This window comes from Drosophila hydei, unplaced genomic scaffold (genome assembly GCF_003285905.1).
Source record: "Drosophila hydei strain 15085-1641.00,03,60 unplaced genomic scaffold, DhydRS2 tig00008116-arrow-pilon, whole genome shotgun sequence".
Classification (NCBI taxonomy): Eukaryota; Metazoa; Arthropoda; class Insecta; order Diptera; family Drosophilidae; genus Drosophila; species Drosophila hydei.
Window position 1 is genome coordinate 1,888,545 of NW_022045829.1, and position 19,150 is coordinate 1,907,694.

Genomic DNA, 19,150 nt, shown 5'->3' on the forward strand with positions numbered 1-19,150 from the left:
GTTTCACTTTGTGCAATTGCAGCTCAGCATTTTTACATATGTCTGCCAGCATTTGTAAGGATTCACCATGAGAGAGAGGGACCCGCTGTATGTGTGTTTGTATTGCAAGTTGACTTCATTCAAAAAAGTTAATTCATAAATCGCACAAAGCGCAAAGATACGAAAGACGCACACGATAGCTCCAGCCCCCCAGAGACACAGAGTGAGCAAGAGAGCGAATAAAAAGCACCATATGCAAAGTGCATTTAGACTGTAAGATAAAAGCTCGCTGCAGGCGTTGCAATAGGTAGCTTAGCAGGTGGTTAGCTGGCTGGGTGGTGCGACCTATTCAAATAAGAGATTTCTATCAGGTGGCTCTTATGGCGCATGAAAGTACTTAAATTTGTTTGACTTGCACTTGCCACGCTGTGGGCACGGGACTTGACTTTGCGACTCATTATGCGAACAAAGCGGCGTACGGCCAGCGACTCACGCACGACTCCTTCAGCAATTTGTCGGCAGATTGCCTTCTAAGAGATTTAGATGCAGCTAGTGATAAGAGATGATAATTAAGATCAAGATCGATATTGCTTTACCAATGGATTTAAAAATCGAACAACTTTATTCTACACTCGGCAATGCCATACTACGCAGCTCTAATTTAGGAGCATAATACAGCATCTAAACAAAGTTCATTCAAGTAGACTTGACTAGCAGTATGAGAATGATGTGAAAAATGTAGAAAGCAAAGCGCATGAGAACGTTATTCAAACCGATTGGCAAAAACCTCGATGCCCAAACACAAAGGTCGATAATATCGGGCAACATGACCAGCACGACGAATATAAGGACAAATGCATAGATCCACATGTTTTTCTTGTCAAATGCAAAGTGAACACTTTCAGGCGGAACAATCTCCTTCAAGAGCAGCTGCTTCGATTCCACCTCAATCAGCTGAAAGTCCAGGCGACGTCCAGTGAAAGTTAGCTCTACTTGAGCAAATTGTGGTCCGGCCAACTGTTGTTTCTCCTTTCTGATCCAGTGTACAGTTTGCTTGGACTCTGCGAAAGGTACTTCAGTTATAGAGTCTGGCTTTTGTTTAGTCGAAAAGCACCCACCTGGCATATAGTGCCTCTTGCGCCTGGTCAGTTTCAGGCAAATGAGCAATTGGTTTTGTTTACGTGTGGCGCGATTCTTTTCCTTAACTATGCGGCTTGGGCGTGGTATAATACGTTGACTGGAGTATTTGAGTCTTTCTAGCAGCTCACGGCTGGTTATCTGCTTAACATGTTGGCTATCCAGCAGCTTGTCCAGTTTCTGTGACTTGAAGACCTTTGTATTTGGCTTGATTCGGTTCAATCTCTCACGATAAATGCGATTCTTAAAGCCTGGCAACCAAATGTGTATCACATCGTCAATAGGGTTGGTAGTATTCAGCTTAACCACTTGATACAAGCATTGAGCACTGATGCGTTCAAAGATGGTGGCAGAAGGTATTCTGTCCATGATATGTGGACTAGCTTCCAAGTCAGGTGCATCTTCGCCTGGTTCAGCCAGTGCTTTGAAATTGGGCTGCTTATAATTAGATATATTCATTCCCAGCTCGTCAATGTGTTTGTTCTGAATGCCAATCATTTCACCCTGTGTGCTCAGCCAGGTGGTCTGTTCGCCTTTGCTTCTCTTAAAGATCCAAGATTTCACTTCCATAATCACGCCAAAGGTGTTGCTTTGGCGACGGGAATCCTCTCGATTGATACGTGATTTGCAAGCTACGCGTTTCTATAAGGAATATATAAATATAGATATATAAGTATATATATCTCGTTAATTCTAGCTCGATTCTTATCACTTACCATTGTTTACCATATGCCTATACCCTAAGAAGCGGAATGCTTTGTTTTTTGCTAAACATAAAACTCTAAAAAATATATATAGTAAATAAAGTCCAGTAGGTTGAGATATAACTAAGCTCTGAAGTTTAGGCATATTCATTTATTCATATTTTGACATAAAACACGTACAGAGTGAATGTGAATCTGAATATTATAAATTAATGGAATTTTGTATTAATACATATTTATGTTTTAATCATGGCTTAAATACGAAGGCTTTCATTTAAATGTACTAAATACCTATATATATATATATATACATATTTATATATATCATATTTTCAGAGTCGTGTCCTTGTGACATTGCCGACATAGAAAATCGAATCATTGTTAGCATCTGTTTGGGTAATACTCATGAATCATTCATGAAACGTTTGCACAATATGCAAATCGTTTTAAATCTTTACAACAAACAAAAGCCGTTTTACATACACACACACACACACACACGCGCGCATACACACAGAGAGACAAACAAAAACGCCGACTAAACAATGTAAAACGTTAAATAATTATTGCAAAAAGAGCTGCGAAAGCTAACGAATGAAACAAAAACAATAAACATTTATTTACTGTTTACTTTTTAGGCCATAAATTTATGGCCTAATGCAGCTGCCAACGCTTCGAGTTGTGTTTTTTTATTATAATAATTTAAAGCTTAGTTTTATGCATAAAAATTTGGTTTTTTCACAGATACAAAAAATAAAATATAATTAAATGTAATAGAATGTAAATTGAATGGAACAAATATTAAAAATTATATAAATAATTATGAAAATTATATCATAATTAAAATGCGATTTTTTTAGCGCAGTTTGATAGTAATTCGTGTTAAACAATATTACAATAATCTTTGCAGTAAATATATAAACAGACACACACACATCTAGACACACATTTGGTTGTGTTTATGGCTAGCTTAGCTTATGGCATGGCCTTAAATTTGGCAGCAATCCGAAAACTTTTGTAGCCGCCCCCTCCTTTGACTGGCAATTATATTTATGAATGTACCGAGGGGCATTTCTCAGTGTTTACTTCAAAGCAATTAAAAGCAAACCAGAAGCAAAGCCAACAACCACAACAACAGCCTCTGCCCCAGCGATGTGAGCGAGTGCTTTATCATATTTTGTATTGCGAGTATTTGCTAAGGTTGTGCTGGCTTGGGGGTGTAGGTGGCTAGGTGAATGGCTGGGCCAGTGGGCGGTTAGACATACATATGAAAAGCCTTCCAGTAAAATGGCCACTCAGGAAACGAAGTTCGTTTATATTGTGTCAGGATATATAGTAGCTTTGTGTTTGTGTGCGAATGCGAATGGGAATGGTAAATGGGAACTGGGAACTGGGAACTGAAGCTAGAATACTGGGGCGACTGGACACTGAAAAATAAATATAGAACGCAGCTATGTCTGCAGCGCACAAATAACCTCGGGGCCATAAAAGAAATACGTTTACTATGTACTAAAATTGAGTAAATGCTGCCATTACTGACTGCAGTCAAGCTCCCGCCCGACTCGCTCTCTGGCTGCTCAAGCCCGCCTCGAAGCCAAGCCTGAGTTTGCCCCAAAGTGGGGCCTGGTACTTGTCTTCTATGTGCTCTGCTATTATTTTGAGTGCACACACATACAGCTTGGCTGGCTCAGCAGTAAAAAGACAACAATAGAATAGCCAAGCACTGGGCTTCAATTGTTTGGCAATAAATGTGAGTAACTGGGTGTGTGTGTGTTTATATGGAGAGGCAAAGCAATTGGTGCTGCGTTGGTCCATCGGACCTCTGGGCAAAGTCTGCGTCCAATTAATCGTTTGCAGCGTTTGCTAAAATCAATTATCGCCTGCTACTGCTATTGATATCGATAATCGAATTAACCTCATTCAGACAGACAGCCACAATAGCTCAGGCTCTTTAAAGGCCCCACAGCTCGAGCCAAGGAATTCAATCTGAACAGCTGCTGGCCATAATTAAAAAAATGAGGGCAGCTCGACAAGTTGTCAAGTGTTTTATAGTTGAGGCATATGTATAGAAGTATTTATATGTTTAATATATTTATATCTATTAATTATTCTCTTAATACATATTTATTATATTTAAATTTACTTTTCTCAACCCAATAAAATCTTAACAAATTGCCATTTATAAATTATATTTAATAACAGAATAAGTCACATTTACTGTTGATACTTTTTGCTTTAAATTTTTTCTTGGATTTTTATTTTTTTTTTACGTACTTTCATCCGGCACTACTATTTTTATGAACAATCGATTTTCAATGTAACTCTAAAATCTTGAAAATTAATTCATTCTAATCGAAATCTATTCCTAAAATTGTATTCAAATGAAAATTTCATTGGAGCAAGAATTTTTGATATTTGCATAGAGAAATTTGAACTATATATACTATATTAACAAAGCTATGATTATGCCAAAACAATTGAGTATACCCTCGCTGGCCATATGCATGCCATGCATGATACATTTGGTCGAGGCATCTAAATTGCTGTTGATTTCTTTGCCATTTCGTCATAACAATGCCAATTGTGTTGGCCAGAAACGAAACAGCAGAAAATTTTTCATTGGATTTTAAAATTTGCAAATGCGATTAGCAGCCTAAATGAAAATGCCGAAGAAAATGAGCTTGAAAAAGCCACAAATACACACGCACACGCACACACACTTTGAAGTGTTGTTGTGTCCCGTGCGGCTGTCAGCATGAAGTGGGTAATGGAATGGAAGAGCTCCGAAATTCAACAGGAAGCCAATCGAGCTGCCACTTGGGCAACGTTTCGTATGCAAATTCACCAATACACACACACACACACACACACATAGATACTCGAGTGAGTGGGAGAGAGCTTGAGATACAGATACACTTCAGGTAACAATCAAAGCATTTCACAGTCAAGTATTTTTTGTGTATGTATTTTTTTTTTCAAGTGGCTTACCACAGCATTTGGCATTGTTTGTATAGCACTTGCGCCACAGAGCCTGAATTTTAGCTTCAATTTTTAAGTTTTGTCTGCCTCTAGAAGCGAAACAAATCTGACGCACTTGAGGTCAGTAGAAATAACAGCATAAACTAGCTTATTCAGTTACGTCATTATCTTTTAATTCGGTCACAAATAATTTCGAATTAAACTCAAATTGTATTTGTTTATGTGTGTCATATGCATTCCTGATGGAAATTCCGTTTTAGCTGCCCGGTTTATTTTTCAACACTCTTTCCGCCTCCGTATAGTAGTTTTTGTTGCGATTCAGCTCCATCGAGAAATCGGATTTCTTAACCATTATCATGTTGGTGAGAAATGCACGCCTCTCGGCCGTTCGTGTCTGATGCGTGGAGTCGCTGCTCTTCTCCCGCTTGGGTTCGTTGTGTGCAGGGCTTGTCCGTGTTGTATTGGAAGAGGTCTTATCATTGATTATGTAGTGTTTGGCATTCTCAAGGAATTGCTCAGCTTCACGCAGGCGTTTGCTAAACTTTTTTTCGCGCGGCTTTTTCGTTGCATTCCTGTCCAAACTATCGAGCTTCATATAAATATTGTGCAAGTCTAGAAATATTTCCGCTATATCCTCGGCCAACGCCTTGGAGTGCTGTATGTAGGAGTTCAGGGATTGCTTTATGGTCTGCACTTCGTCGTGCAGCTGATCGAAGGCGTGCAGGTCGAAGAGCACCTTGGGCACCACCAAGCTCATTATCGTTGCCACATCCTCAAAACGACAAACGTCCTGCATCTGCAGCAGTGTCTTCTGCACAATTCGTTGTATTTCTGCCTGCTCAGGAGTCGCGTTGCTTGGCAACGTTGATTCCGAAAAGCTGATCTGATTTTCAGTTGGCTTCTCATGGAGCTCCTGTGTCTGGCTTTCTAATGAATCCATCCAGGAATTTGACGATGTTTTTGTACTCATTTTCAATGGTAAAAAAGCCTTTTTTTTTTTTAAATATTAACAATTTCGAAGCTGTATTTTGTAGCTCTAATTCAAATCTGTTTTGGGGCTATTTCCATATCTGTAATATGTTGTGTGCTTAGGAAAAGGTTACTACAGAATGGTGATGTTTTATAGAATAGCCACGATTTTCATGATCAAGTTTAGTTGTCATCCAAATACACATTTAATTTGTTAAAAATCTATTAAAAAAGGTTTAACAAATGGAATATTTTAATTATGTTTTTTAGAGCTTCGCAATTTTAAGCTAACAATGCAGCTTTTGACAATTTAATTAATATCTCATAGCTACTTTGTATGAAGTATTTTATGACATTTCTTTATCGTAGCTAAAAAATTAATGTCATAAGGTGTTCTATATAATATAGACCAGATTTTTCATATCAGAAAGAAATTTCTTTGTTATATTATGATTTAAACTTATAAGACTCTAAATAAAACACACTATATAAAATTTAAAGATTTTCTAATTAATTTTTCATGTTAATTTTATAATTCCTATTAACGTTTTTATCATTATCATTATTATTAATATTTAATTTAAAATACTTGCTGCAATTTTTACATTTTCAACCAGGCTTAAGCTTCTCCACTTTGTATCTGTGTGCTATAAATTGAATTAAGGAAACTCTGTAATTCTTAATTTTCCCCAAGATAAATTTATGTTTGAATTCAACGCTTGCAACTGGCTAAACTATAATTATGAAGTTCATAAAACTCGCAGCGCGCTACGTTCTTTATTAACGACAGAGTTTATTGCGCGGACATAGCTGAAATTTCCAGGAAAAAGAAGAATATATGTAGCTGCATATATGAAATATTTTTTTTTTTTTTTTTTGCATTTGACATAGCCGTCTAAAGGAATTTGGTGTATTTGCCATGGCCAGGAGCGCTAAATCAATTGACAAAACAGAGGACTGCGCACTATTTCCTGCCAGCTCAATGCCAAGGCTCGAACATATTTCGTAGGATTTTTATGAGCCATGCAAAAAAAACTGAAAAAACAACAAAAACAAAACAAATCAAATGCCTACGCACAGCACTGCTATGTTTGTGTGTTTGTGTGTGTGGGTGTCAGCAAGGGCTGCTGGTTTGGGTGTTAGCTGGCCAATGGTCATGCCGATGTTCATGGCATTCTGTGCGACGCTGTGCGCTGTCAACAATCACGAACCAATTGTCTATAAATACCAGGAACGTTAAGGCAAACTCAGTCACAGCGAGCAGCGAGCCCAGTTCAGCTCGAATCCCCCGCAGACTACGCACAAAACTGTTCATGGTCATGCCTGGTGCTCGCTCTGGGTATACGTTGCTTATATATATTCCGGGTACACTGGGTGCCCCATTGCAACTTCCGTTCTGTCGTTTTTCATTACATCGCATGTAACTTCCGGTTTGTTAAAGCGACACGCACTGCGACTCCCACGATTGTCCCAGCTCTACCTCGCTCTCTCTCTCTCACTCTGCTGGTTGTTATGGCTGCTGACATCCGTGCAAACAAACGAACCATCGAGTGTACGTAGTGAACGCCACTAGGCAGGCAGTCAGACTCGACCTGTCCCTATGCTCCATTCTGGCGCCTCCGCCCAATCGACGCCCGGCTCTGTTTGTCCGCACGTTTAGACTGGAAATGACAAATTCACTGTAGGTGGGCTCTATTGCTCTTGGTCTCTTGGCCGCCGCCACCATCGTCTCGCTTAACTCCTCCAACACGTTTGCGACTCAGCAAACACCATCATCAATTTCCGTGGGGAAATCACACAAAATTTTTAGCACAAACAAAATGTTTGCTTTCGCTGCCAGCCAAACCGATTTTTGCATGCCACACTCTCTGTGCCATATCTCGGCTTATCTGACCAAATCGGTTAGCGGGAGTGAAAGCACCGTTGCCTTCCTGATATTTTTCTTTTTTTTTGTGCTGCCTGCCAAAAGCTAAAGGAATTAGTAAAAACTCGCAGAGCGTTGAGTGTTGCATGGCCATGCAATCGTTATTTGATTTGACGGCTCGAGGGTTTTGCCAACTGATTTCAAGTTAACCGAAGTTTTTGTGAGAATTTAACTGAAAAGGTCATACTTTTACTGAACTATTTTGTGAGAATTTAACTGAAAAGGTCATACTTTAACTAAACTATTTTGCAGTAGGTTTATAGAAAAAAATTTATATAGACATAAAAATAATTGTGAAATTGTAATGAAGTCATGCCTTGAAGCTGTGGTATAAATGCACCCAATCTAATGTATTCCTAAAACCCAGAATTGCAAAAATCATTCTAGCCTGAACTGCTATTGTCATGATAATATAACCAAAAGTCACTGAAGCGAAGCTGAAATCCAGTAAATATCATGAAAATATCTGAACAATAAGATATATTAAATTAAAGTCAGTTGAACTACATAAGATAGTTAGCTGAGATATTTTTCTTTTAGCTGCAAAATCAGATTATTTTTTGCTAAGGCAGAAAGGGTTCAGCAACTGCTGGATTAATTCCTTATTAGTCAAGATTTCATTAGGCTAAAAGAGAAAAGAAAGAAATATAAGAAAACATATATCAATATAAAATTCGATTATTTCCGCTTAATTAAGTGCAAAGTGATTATCAAAACGTAATCAAAAATCTTTCAGCAAATCCATGCCTATGTATACTAGTTGCTCAATTCATTTATCTGGGATAATTTGAATAAAACACTTAATGAGAAGAAGTGTCAAGTTCTTTGTGGCATGACAGACTGGAATTAGCGCTATTCAGCATTATTTCAACACGCTTTTAGTACAAATCCAAGCGTAAACGCAACTGTAGTCAGTTTAGTTGCCTTAGCTGCAATCTTAGCTGGCTAATCTCTCAGATTTCTTTACTGTGCTGAGAACACTAACACTCTCTTTTGCGTCTCTCTCTCTGTCTCTACCTCTTCCACCGTCTCTTTTACTCTCTCTCGCACTCGCCGCTCTACACTTTGAGCAGCAAATTAACGCGAGCGCTGTGAATGCTGCAGAAGCAAGAAGAAGAAGAAGTAGTAGCAGAAGTAGAAGAAGAAGCAGCAGTGGAAGCTTTGCTGGAACGGTGAATGTAATTACTTTAATGTGACCATTTGCCGGCACTGCTGAGCTGGCCGTGGCCCAGATAAAGATAAACTTTTGCAATTACAACGCGTCGCAAACGAAGCAGAAATACAAAGCGCAGCGCCAACTGATGGCGCTGACCAGCAACTGGCGAATATATATATATTTATATACGCACCTATATATATATATATTTTTATATGTGTATATAGAGCAAAGGCTGGCAGCTCGATAGCATCGAATCAGTTTATTTTTAGTGCATTTTCCTTTTGGTGCCGGCTAATTAGTGCGCACAGTGAAGACCGTTGAACTTAAAGTCGCGTCTCATAAAATTATGCGCGCTGAAATGAACTTGTAAAGGCTTTAATGAAACAACAGCAACGACATTTACAACTTGCCAACGCATTGAAAATTCCCGCCCAACAAGTATAGTCAAGAACTGTAGTCAACTAGAAGATATCCTGTAAATATATTAAGTGAAACATTTGGAGCTTGAATCAGACTTGGCAGAGAAATTGTGGAGCAGCATTAAAAGTTGATTTAGCTGAACTAAGCTTGCCTTACTTTGTAGTTAAACTCGAATATACCCTGGAAATGTTGACGTCTTAACTCTGCTTAATATAAAGATGTACAGCTGTGGCTAGACTAAGCTCGGCTTACTTGTCAAGACATCCACTGGAAGAACTCTTATTAGTCAGATTCACTCACCTTCGCTCTTATGATATTTGAGAACTGCTGAGCGAAAATATGACTAAGCTGGATTTCATTTGCTCTACAAGGAATTTTACTGTATCCAAATCTAATGAGAACAAAGAGGTCAAAGCTCTATCAGTTGAACGACTCTCCATGCAATCTAGACTCTCCACTTTCGATGGGTATTCCACGAGAAAAGAAAAAACATATGCAAGACTTGGCTACGTTACGGCCGGAAGGAATCATGTCCCGTCTTAGGTGGTCCTGGCTACACATAAACTTTTGATGACTTTTTGAAAGTTTTACGCTCCAAAGTGGAGCACAAATTACGCGAAGTTGCGAGGGCGTGGCGCAGGGAAAATAGGCGCCCCATGCTGTAGTGCCACAAACAACAAAAACAATGGCAATAACAATAACAACAACAACAGACGGCTGTGGCATTAAAACATCAACAGATTGCCCAAAATTGTGCGTCCAACAAAATTATCCACGCACAAAACTTAAAGCCTCAATTAAACACGCTTAAATGATAGAAAGGTTTTGCTATTGGCATCAAGAGGCGGAAGCGTTAAGTTGGCAAATAAACATTGGAATCACCCTGACGACAACTGTCAAAAATAACAACAAATAATTAGTATATATATTTTTATAAGTGCAAATGTATAACTATGGTTAGTATAAGTCGCTGATGTGTACTAAATTAAGATACATTTCGTTATGCAATTCTCCATAGAAAATTGCGGCCTGTTGCCCACGCAAAGCCAATGAGGAGGCCAAGTCGAATCAGAGTCTACCCAAAGTGCGCGCCACGTGCCGGATTGATAACTATGGCTTGGCCAGAAAGAGCACGCTAATGAACATTGCCGGCCGGATAGTAGGCAGCCGGCAAACGTACAAGATGTACCAGACGGAGAAAACCGAATGGCTGGTCATCGAGGGCGAGCTGATTGGTGTGCAGCAGAGGTTCAAGGATGACCTGGGCATGGTAGTACAGAAGTTCTTCGAGCCCAGCTATCTGGGTGCACCCAAGCCGCATGCGTATACTCCAGTTGTGCTCGATGCCAGAGAGTCTCAAGCCTTTGCAATCAACTCAAACGGAGTCCCATACTTCAGTGAGCAGCCGAAGACGGGAGCGTTTAAAAAAACCAACTTCCAAAATTTGCTCAACACGGAACAGGTGACGCTCATTGACAGCAAGGAGCTGGTGACTCGACTACAAACTCTGGTTGCAAGTGCGACGAGCAGGCACAAGGTGTGCAAAGCCAAGGAGAGAACCAGATCAACCCTAGAAACGAAGAGGCTGAGCCCTCAAGAGGTGCTGCGGGCATCGAATAGGCCAAAGAGCAAAGCAAATATGTTGCCCAACCAAAGGAAACCGAGGCCTGCCCCTGATCCCGCTTCAATTCCGAAGCCTCGAAAGATCATTTATAGGCAGGAGCAGGCGCCGTTGCCTTTAAACGAGGATGTTTTACTGTTCTACAACAGCAATAAGGCCATGACGAGAAGACCAAGAATTGAAGCAGAGCTGGATACGAAGCAGACATTAGTCCAGATCGAACCTGTCAAGAAATGCGTACCGAAGCTCAAAGCCAATCTAAAAAATGCGCAAATTAAAAAGTCTGTGAAAAACGCGGAAAACTTGAATAGGAAAAAGGCTGAGACTGAACGGAACGTATGGAAAAATGCCGTGAACATTAAACTCGATAAAATGAACAAAAAATTACCCGTGGGCCATACGAAATCGAAGAGCTTTGAGGATCCAGATAGGACTCCAAGACCGAACACCAACGATCAGAAACACATGAACAACGCAAAGAGACCAGAAATCAGAAATAGGAAAATCATTAATATAAAGAAATCAAAGGGGAACCTTAAGGAAATGGGAAAAGAAATTAAGGACAAGGGCAAAGAAAAACATTTTATAAAAATTGAGAAGATTAAAAAAACGAAAGTCAACGACTGGTTAGAAGACAAAACGGAAGATAAAGACGAGGTACTAGAAATAAGAAAAAATAAAGTAAATATTATGAAGTTGTTGAAGAAGCCAATGGGAGAACTAATAGCTAAGAAACCCAATGAAATTAACGATATGGCTAAAGAAAAATATTATATTGAAATAGAAAAGATTGAAAAAAGTAGACTCGACGACTGGCTAGAAGACGAAACGACAGTGGATGGATATGAAGCCGAAGAGAGACTAGAGATACGAAAATTGGAATTAAATATTTGCGCGAAGTTACAGAGGCCAAGAGAAATTCAATTTAAAATCGAGCAACCAGGGCTGCAAATTGAAGAGATACAAAGTATGAACCGGCAGGACTGGCTAGATAATGATACGGACGAGGAAGAGCAGGTGTGCTTGGTGGGCACAGAAGATGAAGAATTTATGAAAGCCGAAAAAATGGATAGTATACTACCCTTCGACTTTACGGCGCGAAATCGAGCAGCAGAAAAGTTTCACAATTTATTGTGTAAAATGAGAAAGATTCTAATAAGAGGCGATATAATAGCAAACAACATAAATCGCCTAAATAGGCAAGCGAAGGATACAATTATGAAAATCAACGATCAGAAAAGTCTGCATGAAATCGCATTGAATTCATTAAATAATATTAGGCGTATAAACGAACAGACTGAGCACGGGGCCTTGATGCTAGTCTGTCGGCCCACGGACGATGAGGCTGAAGAACATCAACAACTTGCAATTTATAAACCGACAATTGGGAGAGCCCTCGTCAAGCCCCGGTTTGGCCAGTCAGCGCCCAGTTGGCTGCAACGCAGAGAACCGTTAACTGCTCATATTCCATTGGAACTACAATTTTTTTGCCACAGCTATATAGATATGATTGTGAGGGAAAAACTGTCGGCCGTGGCCTTCATTGAATTGGCCCCCAGAGGTAGGTGCTTCCACATCATATGATTTCGTAGTCCATTAATGGCCTCAACTCATTTTTATAGGTTCAATTCTTGGGCAGTCTGTGAAATATGCCATAATTCATCCAATCCCAAAATTTGGTATTCGTTGGGTATTTGATGTTGCGAGTTTAACAAGAAGACACAACTATTTGAGTCCCGCGATAAGTGTGCCAAAGACTAGGCGCTCTGGCATAGTTCGAAAGATTTTCAACTTCCTTCAAATTTTGGTACTCATTGCTTTCATGATTGTCGTGTTCGCTGATAGGAATCCCATCTATTTTCGTTGGCTAATGCGGCGAGCGAGGTACTTGTTTTTTGCTAAGAAAACAATAGTGTTAAACAAACTTAATGAATTTGTATTGTTGAAAAAATTAAATTAAACTTAATTATTTTTATGCTGATACAAAAATCATACCAGATACGATATGAGATCAACATTATAGAACTATATCCCTATATATATCTGATTCCCACTGAAAGCTTTACTAATCAATCTCTTAAGCCTCTGAATTCCTCGAGCTTTCTTTTTACTGCAGTCCAACTACTGTTGGCCAAAAGCACAAAAATAGGCCTGACAAACTCCACCTCGGCTCAGCCATAAACCATATTGGCGGAGCTCAATGCAGTCTGGTTTCCGAGCAGCTGCGCTGATAGCGCATAAATGGTGTATGGCAGAGAGTGAGCGTAGAGCTAGGAAAAGCTGCCTGCCTTTGGCTGCACTTAAGAAGATTAAAGACCCGCTACGTTAGTTGCCACACGGCTCAGCTTTCCGTTTTGTAGGGTTTTTCGCGGTCTGCTTTTTCATTCATATATGTGCGTCTTTTCCAGCCTGGTGTTAACTGCACTGCAGAGCGACTTTATAGCTTTTCTTTAACAGAGTCTTTAACAAATTAGAAAACCGTAGCCGTTAACTTAACTAACAATAGAATGAATAAACTAAGCAAAAGGAAATTGAAATGGAATTTGTGTTAAATGAATACAGATTTCTGCAGTATCCAACTTTGCTGCACAAATTCGCCATAAGCGAATAAGGCGGCGGGGGTGGGTGCGGGGCGCATGTGTCAAATCAACAGCAGAAAATTCAATTGCAAATAGTGAAACACACTGTTCCCTTGTCTCACAGTATTGTTGACAATTTCCTTTTTTCATTTTATTGTGCGACAGGCAGAGTCAGAGGATGGCGAGGGGGAGGCAGGGCTACACTTTGGGGATTTATTGAAAATGCTTCGATTTATGTTTAGTGCGATATTTGCATTTTGGCTGACAAACGAAACGCCGATGCGACAAATGCAACGGAAATATGCACTCAAAGTGTCGCAAAAGGGTGGCCAGAAGGGAAACCCACGGATCCAATGCGTGGAAGGATGACAATAGAAAAATTGATTTTTACTCTTCTTGTATTTTGTAAAAAATATAAAATATATACGGCAGATAGAAGGTGATGCTTTTGGGTGTGGGTTGTTCAAATGGATTAACAGTTATAATAAATCAAAGTATCTATTTATTAACAACAATTACTTATGATAGTTATATGCTAAATTATGTGTCTATCTTTTAAGGATAAATATATCTTTAAAGATAAAATCCAAAGGTCGGCTTCGGACAATAGGCATAAAAGTGTAAGAGTAAAAGAGGAATTTTATTCAGGTATAATTATATATAAGAAAAATAAAAAACCATTTGCTGAAAACATAAAAACATCTGACAATAAATAAAAATATGTATGTATATTTTTATTTTATCTAATTTTGTAAAATATACATTTCTCTATATTGGTTTCACAAAGCCAACATCTTTGCTTGCACATAAAAGGGCTTAGCAAGGACACAAACCTTCGACTAGTTAGCGCAGTTTGGTGCTTAACATTGAAACTAGATTTGTGTAGAAAGATTTATATATATGTACATGTATGTGTGTATATATTAATTAAAGTGCACATATATTTTACTTAATGTCTAAATAATATATACTCATATATATATTTAACTTAATTATTAATTAAAGTGCACATATATTTCACTTAATGTCTATATAATATATATTCATATATATATTTAATTTAATTCATTCATAATTTCATTCATAAAATACTTTTCTATATTAATTTACGAAATAAATTATTTCTTATATTTAATTTACATCTATTGCATATTTATGTATAGAAATATTTCTATATAAGTGCTCAGTAGGTAAAAGACCTTTTTGATATGTGCATAACATTTCTTTACTTTATCCAATTTAATATTCCTATTTCATTTTATTAAACATATTTTATTATATAAAAATAAAAGCATCTATTTCTTATAAATTACATAAATTGTATTATTTATTATTTATTAAATTTTTGCCAGCTTCTGTTAGAGTTTTCACTAACATTTTTAGGCTGTAGCTCAAATGTACAATTCAAAATATAACGTATTCAAGTTTATGCCTTTTATGCCAATTCAGTTGCCTCTTCCATTGCTCTCTCTCTCTCTCTCTCTCTCTCTAGCGCCCGTTTTTTTACTTATGCTCTCTCTTATACGAGAAATGCCGGCATTTGCTGCAGCTGCTGTTGCTCCAGTTTTTCAGTTTCGGTTTCGTTGGTCCTGTCCTACCGCAAGTAAAAAGTTGGTCAACATGTTTGCTTGCTCTCTCGCAGTCGTCTGTCGCGTATTCAGCTCTCTTCAGCGCAGCAGACGCTGTCTCTGACTCACGCTCTCCCTCTCTCTCTGTAGTTGTTTTGTTTTGCTGTGTCAAAGCTTTGTTGGGCCTCGTTTGTAGTTTCGCCTTTGGGCCGAGTCGAGTTTATGTCTTCATCGCATTTGAAATTTATTTGCATGCCGGTCAGGCCGGCAGCCAGCTCTATAAATTAAACATAAATCAGTTGCACGGCAAATCATTTGATTTCATTTGAGTGCGGAGACCCTCAAACGCTCCCACTCCTTGTCCTTTTAGCATAGCATAGCTCGCAATTACAACAAAAGACGCGACTGTCACGTATTGGCCATGCATGAACAACTCTGAATGCCCAGTGCCCAAATTATTCGTTGCCATAAACAACGACAATGCGACAATTGCGTTTGAGCCCGGGGCGCGGGGCGCCGAACGGTGGCTTTTGTTAGTAGCTGGAAAACGAAAAACTAACTGACACAAAAATTGATAAGCAAATAGCCATTTAATGGACTTGAACTGAATAGCGAAGTACTCGCAATGATTAGCCGAGAATGAGCTGTCCGCTTCCCCGCAGCACGCTATGAAAATCGATAAGAAATTGAGCACTCTGATTCCCTTGGCACGCACCTGGCCGTCCCACACTCACACATCGATATACATATATATTTTACGACACATTTTCCACTAAATTTACGAGTTGCCATGCGAAACTTTAAAAAGAAATTCGCGAACTGTGCGTCGTTTGCTGATAAAAGGAAAAAGGAACAGAAAAGGTGCCAGTGGTAAGGGAGGTGTGAAAGGCAAATGGGTAGGGGGCTGACAGGTGAAGGAAGCGGAAAAACAAAACGCACGTGTGGTCGTAAAAAATTCTAAAGGGTTGTCTTGTTTGTTGGCAACGGCGAAAGCGTGGAGAACACGTCGAGGGGGACAAGACAAGTTAAGTTAAGACATGTTAACTTAAATAACGGTATGTTGAGCTTTTGTTAAAATGATATTGTGATTTAACGTTCACAGCATAAAAACGTCGAATATAAATGCTGCCTCAAGTAACCGAATCCTTATGCTGTATAGTTGACAAGAGTTGATTGACAGCAAAAATAGAACTTTTGAAACGGTTCCTGAGGAATAAGGAATCTATATACACTTAACATAAACAACATAAATATATAAATATATATTTTAGCTGACATAAAAATATCTTTTATAGATTTATTAATTTTTATAAATGCATAAAACTTCTTAATACAGAAACTAATTTATTTAGGCTAAAAAACAATATAAACAATATTTATTTAGCTAGCTTTTATCTTTAAAAATTTATGTTGCATATTCTAATGTTTTATAGATCAAATAAATCGTCTTGATATAGCCAAAATAAGTAATATATTCCAATTTATAGCTTAGCTTAAAGATATATTTTTATAGACGTTTGTCCATTAGCTAAATCCTGTGAAGGTTTTGAAGCGTATTGTAATTAAATTATTCTACTAAATTGATATAAATTATAAGCATCATAAATATCAAGTTTTTTTCTGTATAGAAATCAACTAAGCATAGAATTCATTGGAAAAATCACTTAAATCGTATATCATAGAAAGCAATCCCATCAGCGTATGATTTACAAGTGTGTGCTTGAGTCTCCCTTTGTGTGTGTGTGTGGGCGTCTGTGTGTGAGCATCCTTTTTTCATTGTCTCAATGTGCTCTTGTTGTTGTCATTGATGCTGTTGTTGCCGCCGCTGCTGCTTCTGTTGACGACAAAGTAAAATACGCAATAAAATCAAATCATGCTCAAAATTTTATGAATATTCATGACATTAAAAGCTCTTGAATTATTAACGAAAGATTTTCGACTAGCAAATGCGCACTGGCAAAGCACTTGACTAGCACACACACACACACACACAGAGGCACAACCACACTCACAGATACATCTAGTTGCTTAGGGCAAAACTGTTCAATTATGAATTTTGACAATGTCTGCCAGGCAAAAGGTGCAAAATAGGCGAAACGCCTTAAATGGGGAAAATATGCTGGCAACAAGGGGCTGCGGGCTGTTAACAACCCTTAAGTGGGCTGTGACAGCATTGACGCTGCAGTGTGTGTGTGTGTGTGTTGAAGTGTCGTTGAAAATTGCAGCAGGCCAAAAAGAGCGCAAGTGAAAGTGCATACAAAGGCGCTGATTAAACGATAGAGATAAGCACATGCACAAGAGACTGCTCTGGCATGCATTGAATGCATGTTAATTGAGGTGGGCCCCTCTACGCCCAAATAAAAAGTCGAAAATGTGTCTGGGCCATAGACCATTTGGCGAGAACAAGCTACAATCCGACTCCCTCCCCTCTTCCTCGCGCTCTCCCCTACTGTTTGTCTGCATGTGAAGCATACCAAGCTGAAATTGGGCAAGTTTTTGGAGCATAGCCTATTGTGTGGTGTAAAACAATGGCCGAAGAAAACTATAGTTTTCAGCCGAGCAAAAATCTACAATGGATTCAAGCAGCAGACGCCCAAAAGGCTGACGCTGCGAAATTAGCTGCGGGTAATAATACAAAAAAAATGTGAATTGAAAAAAAACAAACTAAAGTTTGAACTTGTAAAGTGTTTTCTCTTGCGATTTTAACCGCACACAGAAAGAGAAAAGAAAAAAAGTTAAGAAATCGTCTAGACACACCTTTTGCCACTGCATGATTTCACTTTATTGACTTTTATGGACTTAACAAATTTGCATAGCCTGCAGCAAATCAAAGTGTAAAAGGTAGATGAATGTAAATCCTTTTCACTCATATTTTATAATTCATTTGAATATGAATCTGACAGGGCATAAAAAAGGTTCAATATTTGCCGACATTCTTTTGTAATTAACTTTATTGTTATATATATACATGTATATATATTTATAGAAATAGTGCAGAGTTGTGGATTGAGGGGAAAATGTTCTGGAATATAAATAAAGATAAATATTTAAATTGAATTAGATTTTTTAGAAATGCTCAAGAGATTTTAAAGGTGTGTAAACAAGAGTCGCAGGTAAAAGTCAGTAAGAAAGATACAGCAAAACAATATTAGAAATATAACAGAGAATTATCGAAAATATCTTCAAATTGATTGCATTCAACAGTGGAGACTCTTATGACAATTTTGCAAGTTGTTTGCTTTGTTTCAGAATTTCAAATTATATAATGATTTCAACATCTGCGACACGCATAAGACAGGCTTTGTGGTGGGTCATCTTATTGTTTATTTCTCCATTTGCAAGCTCTTGATTAATTAAACAGCTGCTGGGATAATGCTATCACTCTTGGTTGCCCAGGCCATCTGAAAGAGTTATTATGTGAAATTTCAAATATGTCGTTTTGTTAGCTATCAAGGAGATTCCAACATTCGTCTTTCAAATCAATCACATACACAACTTATGCCCAAATCTGTTTATACTCTAATTGGCAATTTTGCATGTTTATAATAATGAATTCTATGTCACATTTGTGCAGACATGAAAGTTAATTTAATATTTAGTCGCTGCTTCAATTTGGACTGCATTAAATTCTATTAAAGTGTGTTGCCTTGGCAACAGCTCCGGACTACTATTCCTTCTTCGTCTACTCTAGCTGCTACTGGCTGCAGTTGGCAGCTGGCAGCTGGCAGTTGGCTGCTGTTGAAGCAAATTAACGCTGATGACTTACAGATTAACGAGCATGTTGCCAGCCAAGTGAGACGAAGTGTGAAAATGATTAAAACTCAGCATTTGCTATGATTATTGCTGCAGTCGCCTCTGCTCTTGCATTGGTCAGCTCGCTGGGGCGTATACTTAATATTTGTACTCAACTTTACATGTAATGCAAAATTATTATTTGATTAATAATGATGAGGCTTTCTCCTCTCTACTTCGGGTTCAGGGTCATCCCGAAAATTAGTCAAAGTGAGAAGCGAGTCTTGATTTGAAAAGTTCACATTTACGCATCGCTGCCCCAGCAGCTGCCAGAGGGCAACAATAAAAAGCGCAAATACAACGACTGCAATCAGCCGGC

The 19,150-nt window shown here is 38.5% G+C and overlaps 3 protein-coding genes across 3 annotated transcripts; 1 reads left to right on the forward strand and 2 right to left on the reverse strand.

The window, feature by feature from the left end:
* Nucleotides 1-582: 582 nt before the first annotated feature.
* Nucleotides 583-1,952, reverse strand: LOC111598980. The gene is made up of 3 exons (XM_023314480.2): nt 1,833-1,952; nt 1,098-1,758; nt 583-1,040 (listed from the first exon to the last, which is right to left on the reverse strand). The coding sequence occupies exons 1-3, from the start codon at nt 1,833-1,835 to the stop codon at nt 676-678; spliced, it is 1,029 nt and encodes a 342-aa protein (XP_023170248.1). The 5' UTR covers nt 1,836-1,952; the 3' UTR covers nt 583-675.
* Nucleotides 1,953-5,040: 3,088 nt separating this feature from the next.
* On the reverse strand, nt 5,041-6,052 carry LOC111598977. Its single transcript, XM_023314475.2, has one exon. The coding sequence runs from the start codon at nt 5,767-5,769 to the stop codon at nt 5,056-5,058; it is 714 nt and encodes a 237-aa protein (XP_023170243.1). The 5' UTR covers nt 5,770-6,052; the 3' UTR covers nt 5,041-5,055.
* A 3,630-nt stretch (nt 6,053-9,682) lies between these two features.
* On the forward strand, nt 9,683-12,852 carry LOC111598960. Its single transcript, XM_023314446.2, has 3 exons — nt 9,683-10,227; nt 10,290-12,453; nt 12,515-12,852. Exons 1-3 carry the CDS (start codon nt 10,225-10,227, stop codon nt 12,850-12,852), a joined length of 2,505 nt encoding a protein of 834 aa, XP_023170214.2. The 5' UTR covers nt 9,683-10,224.
* The last annotated feature ends 6,298 nt before the right edge of the window (nt 12,853-19,150 follow it).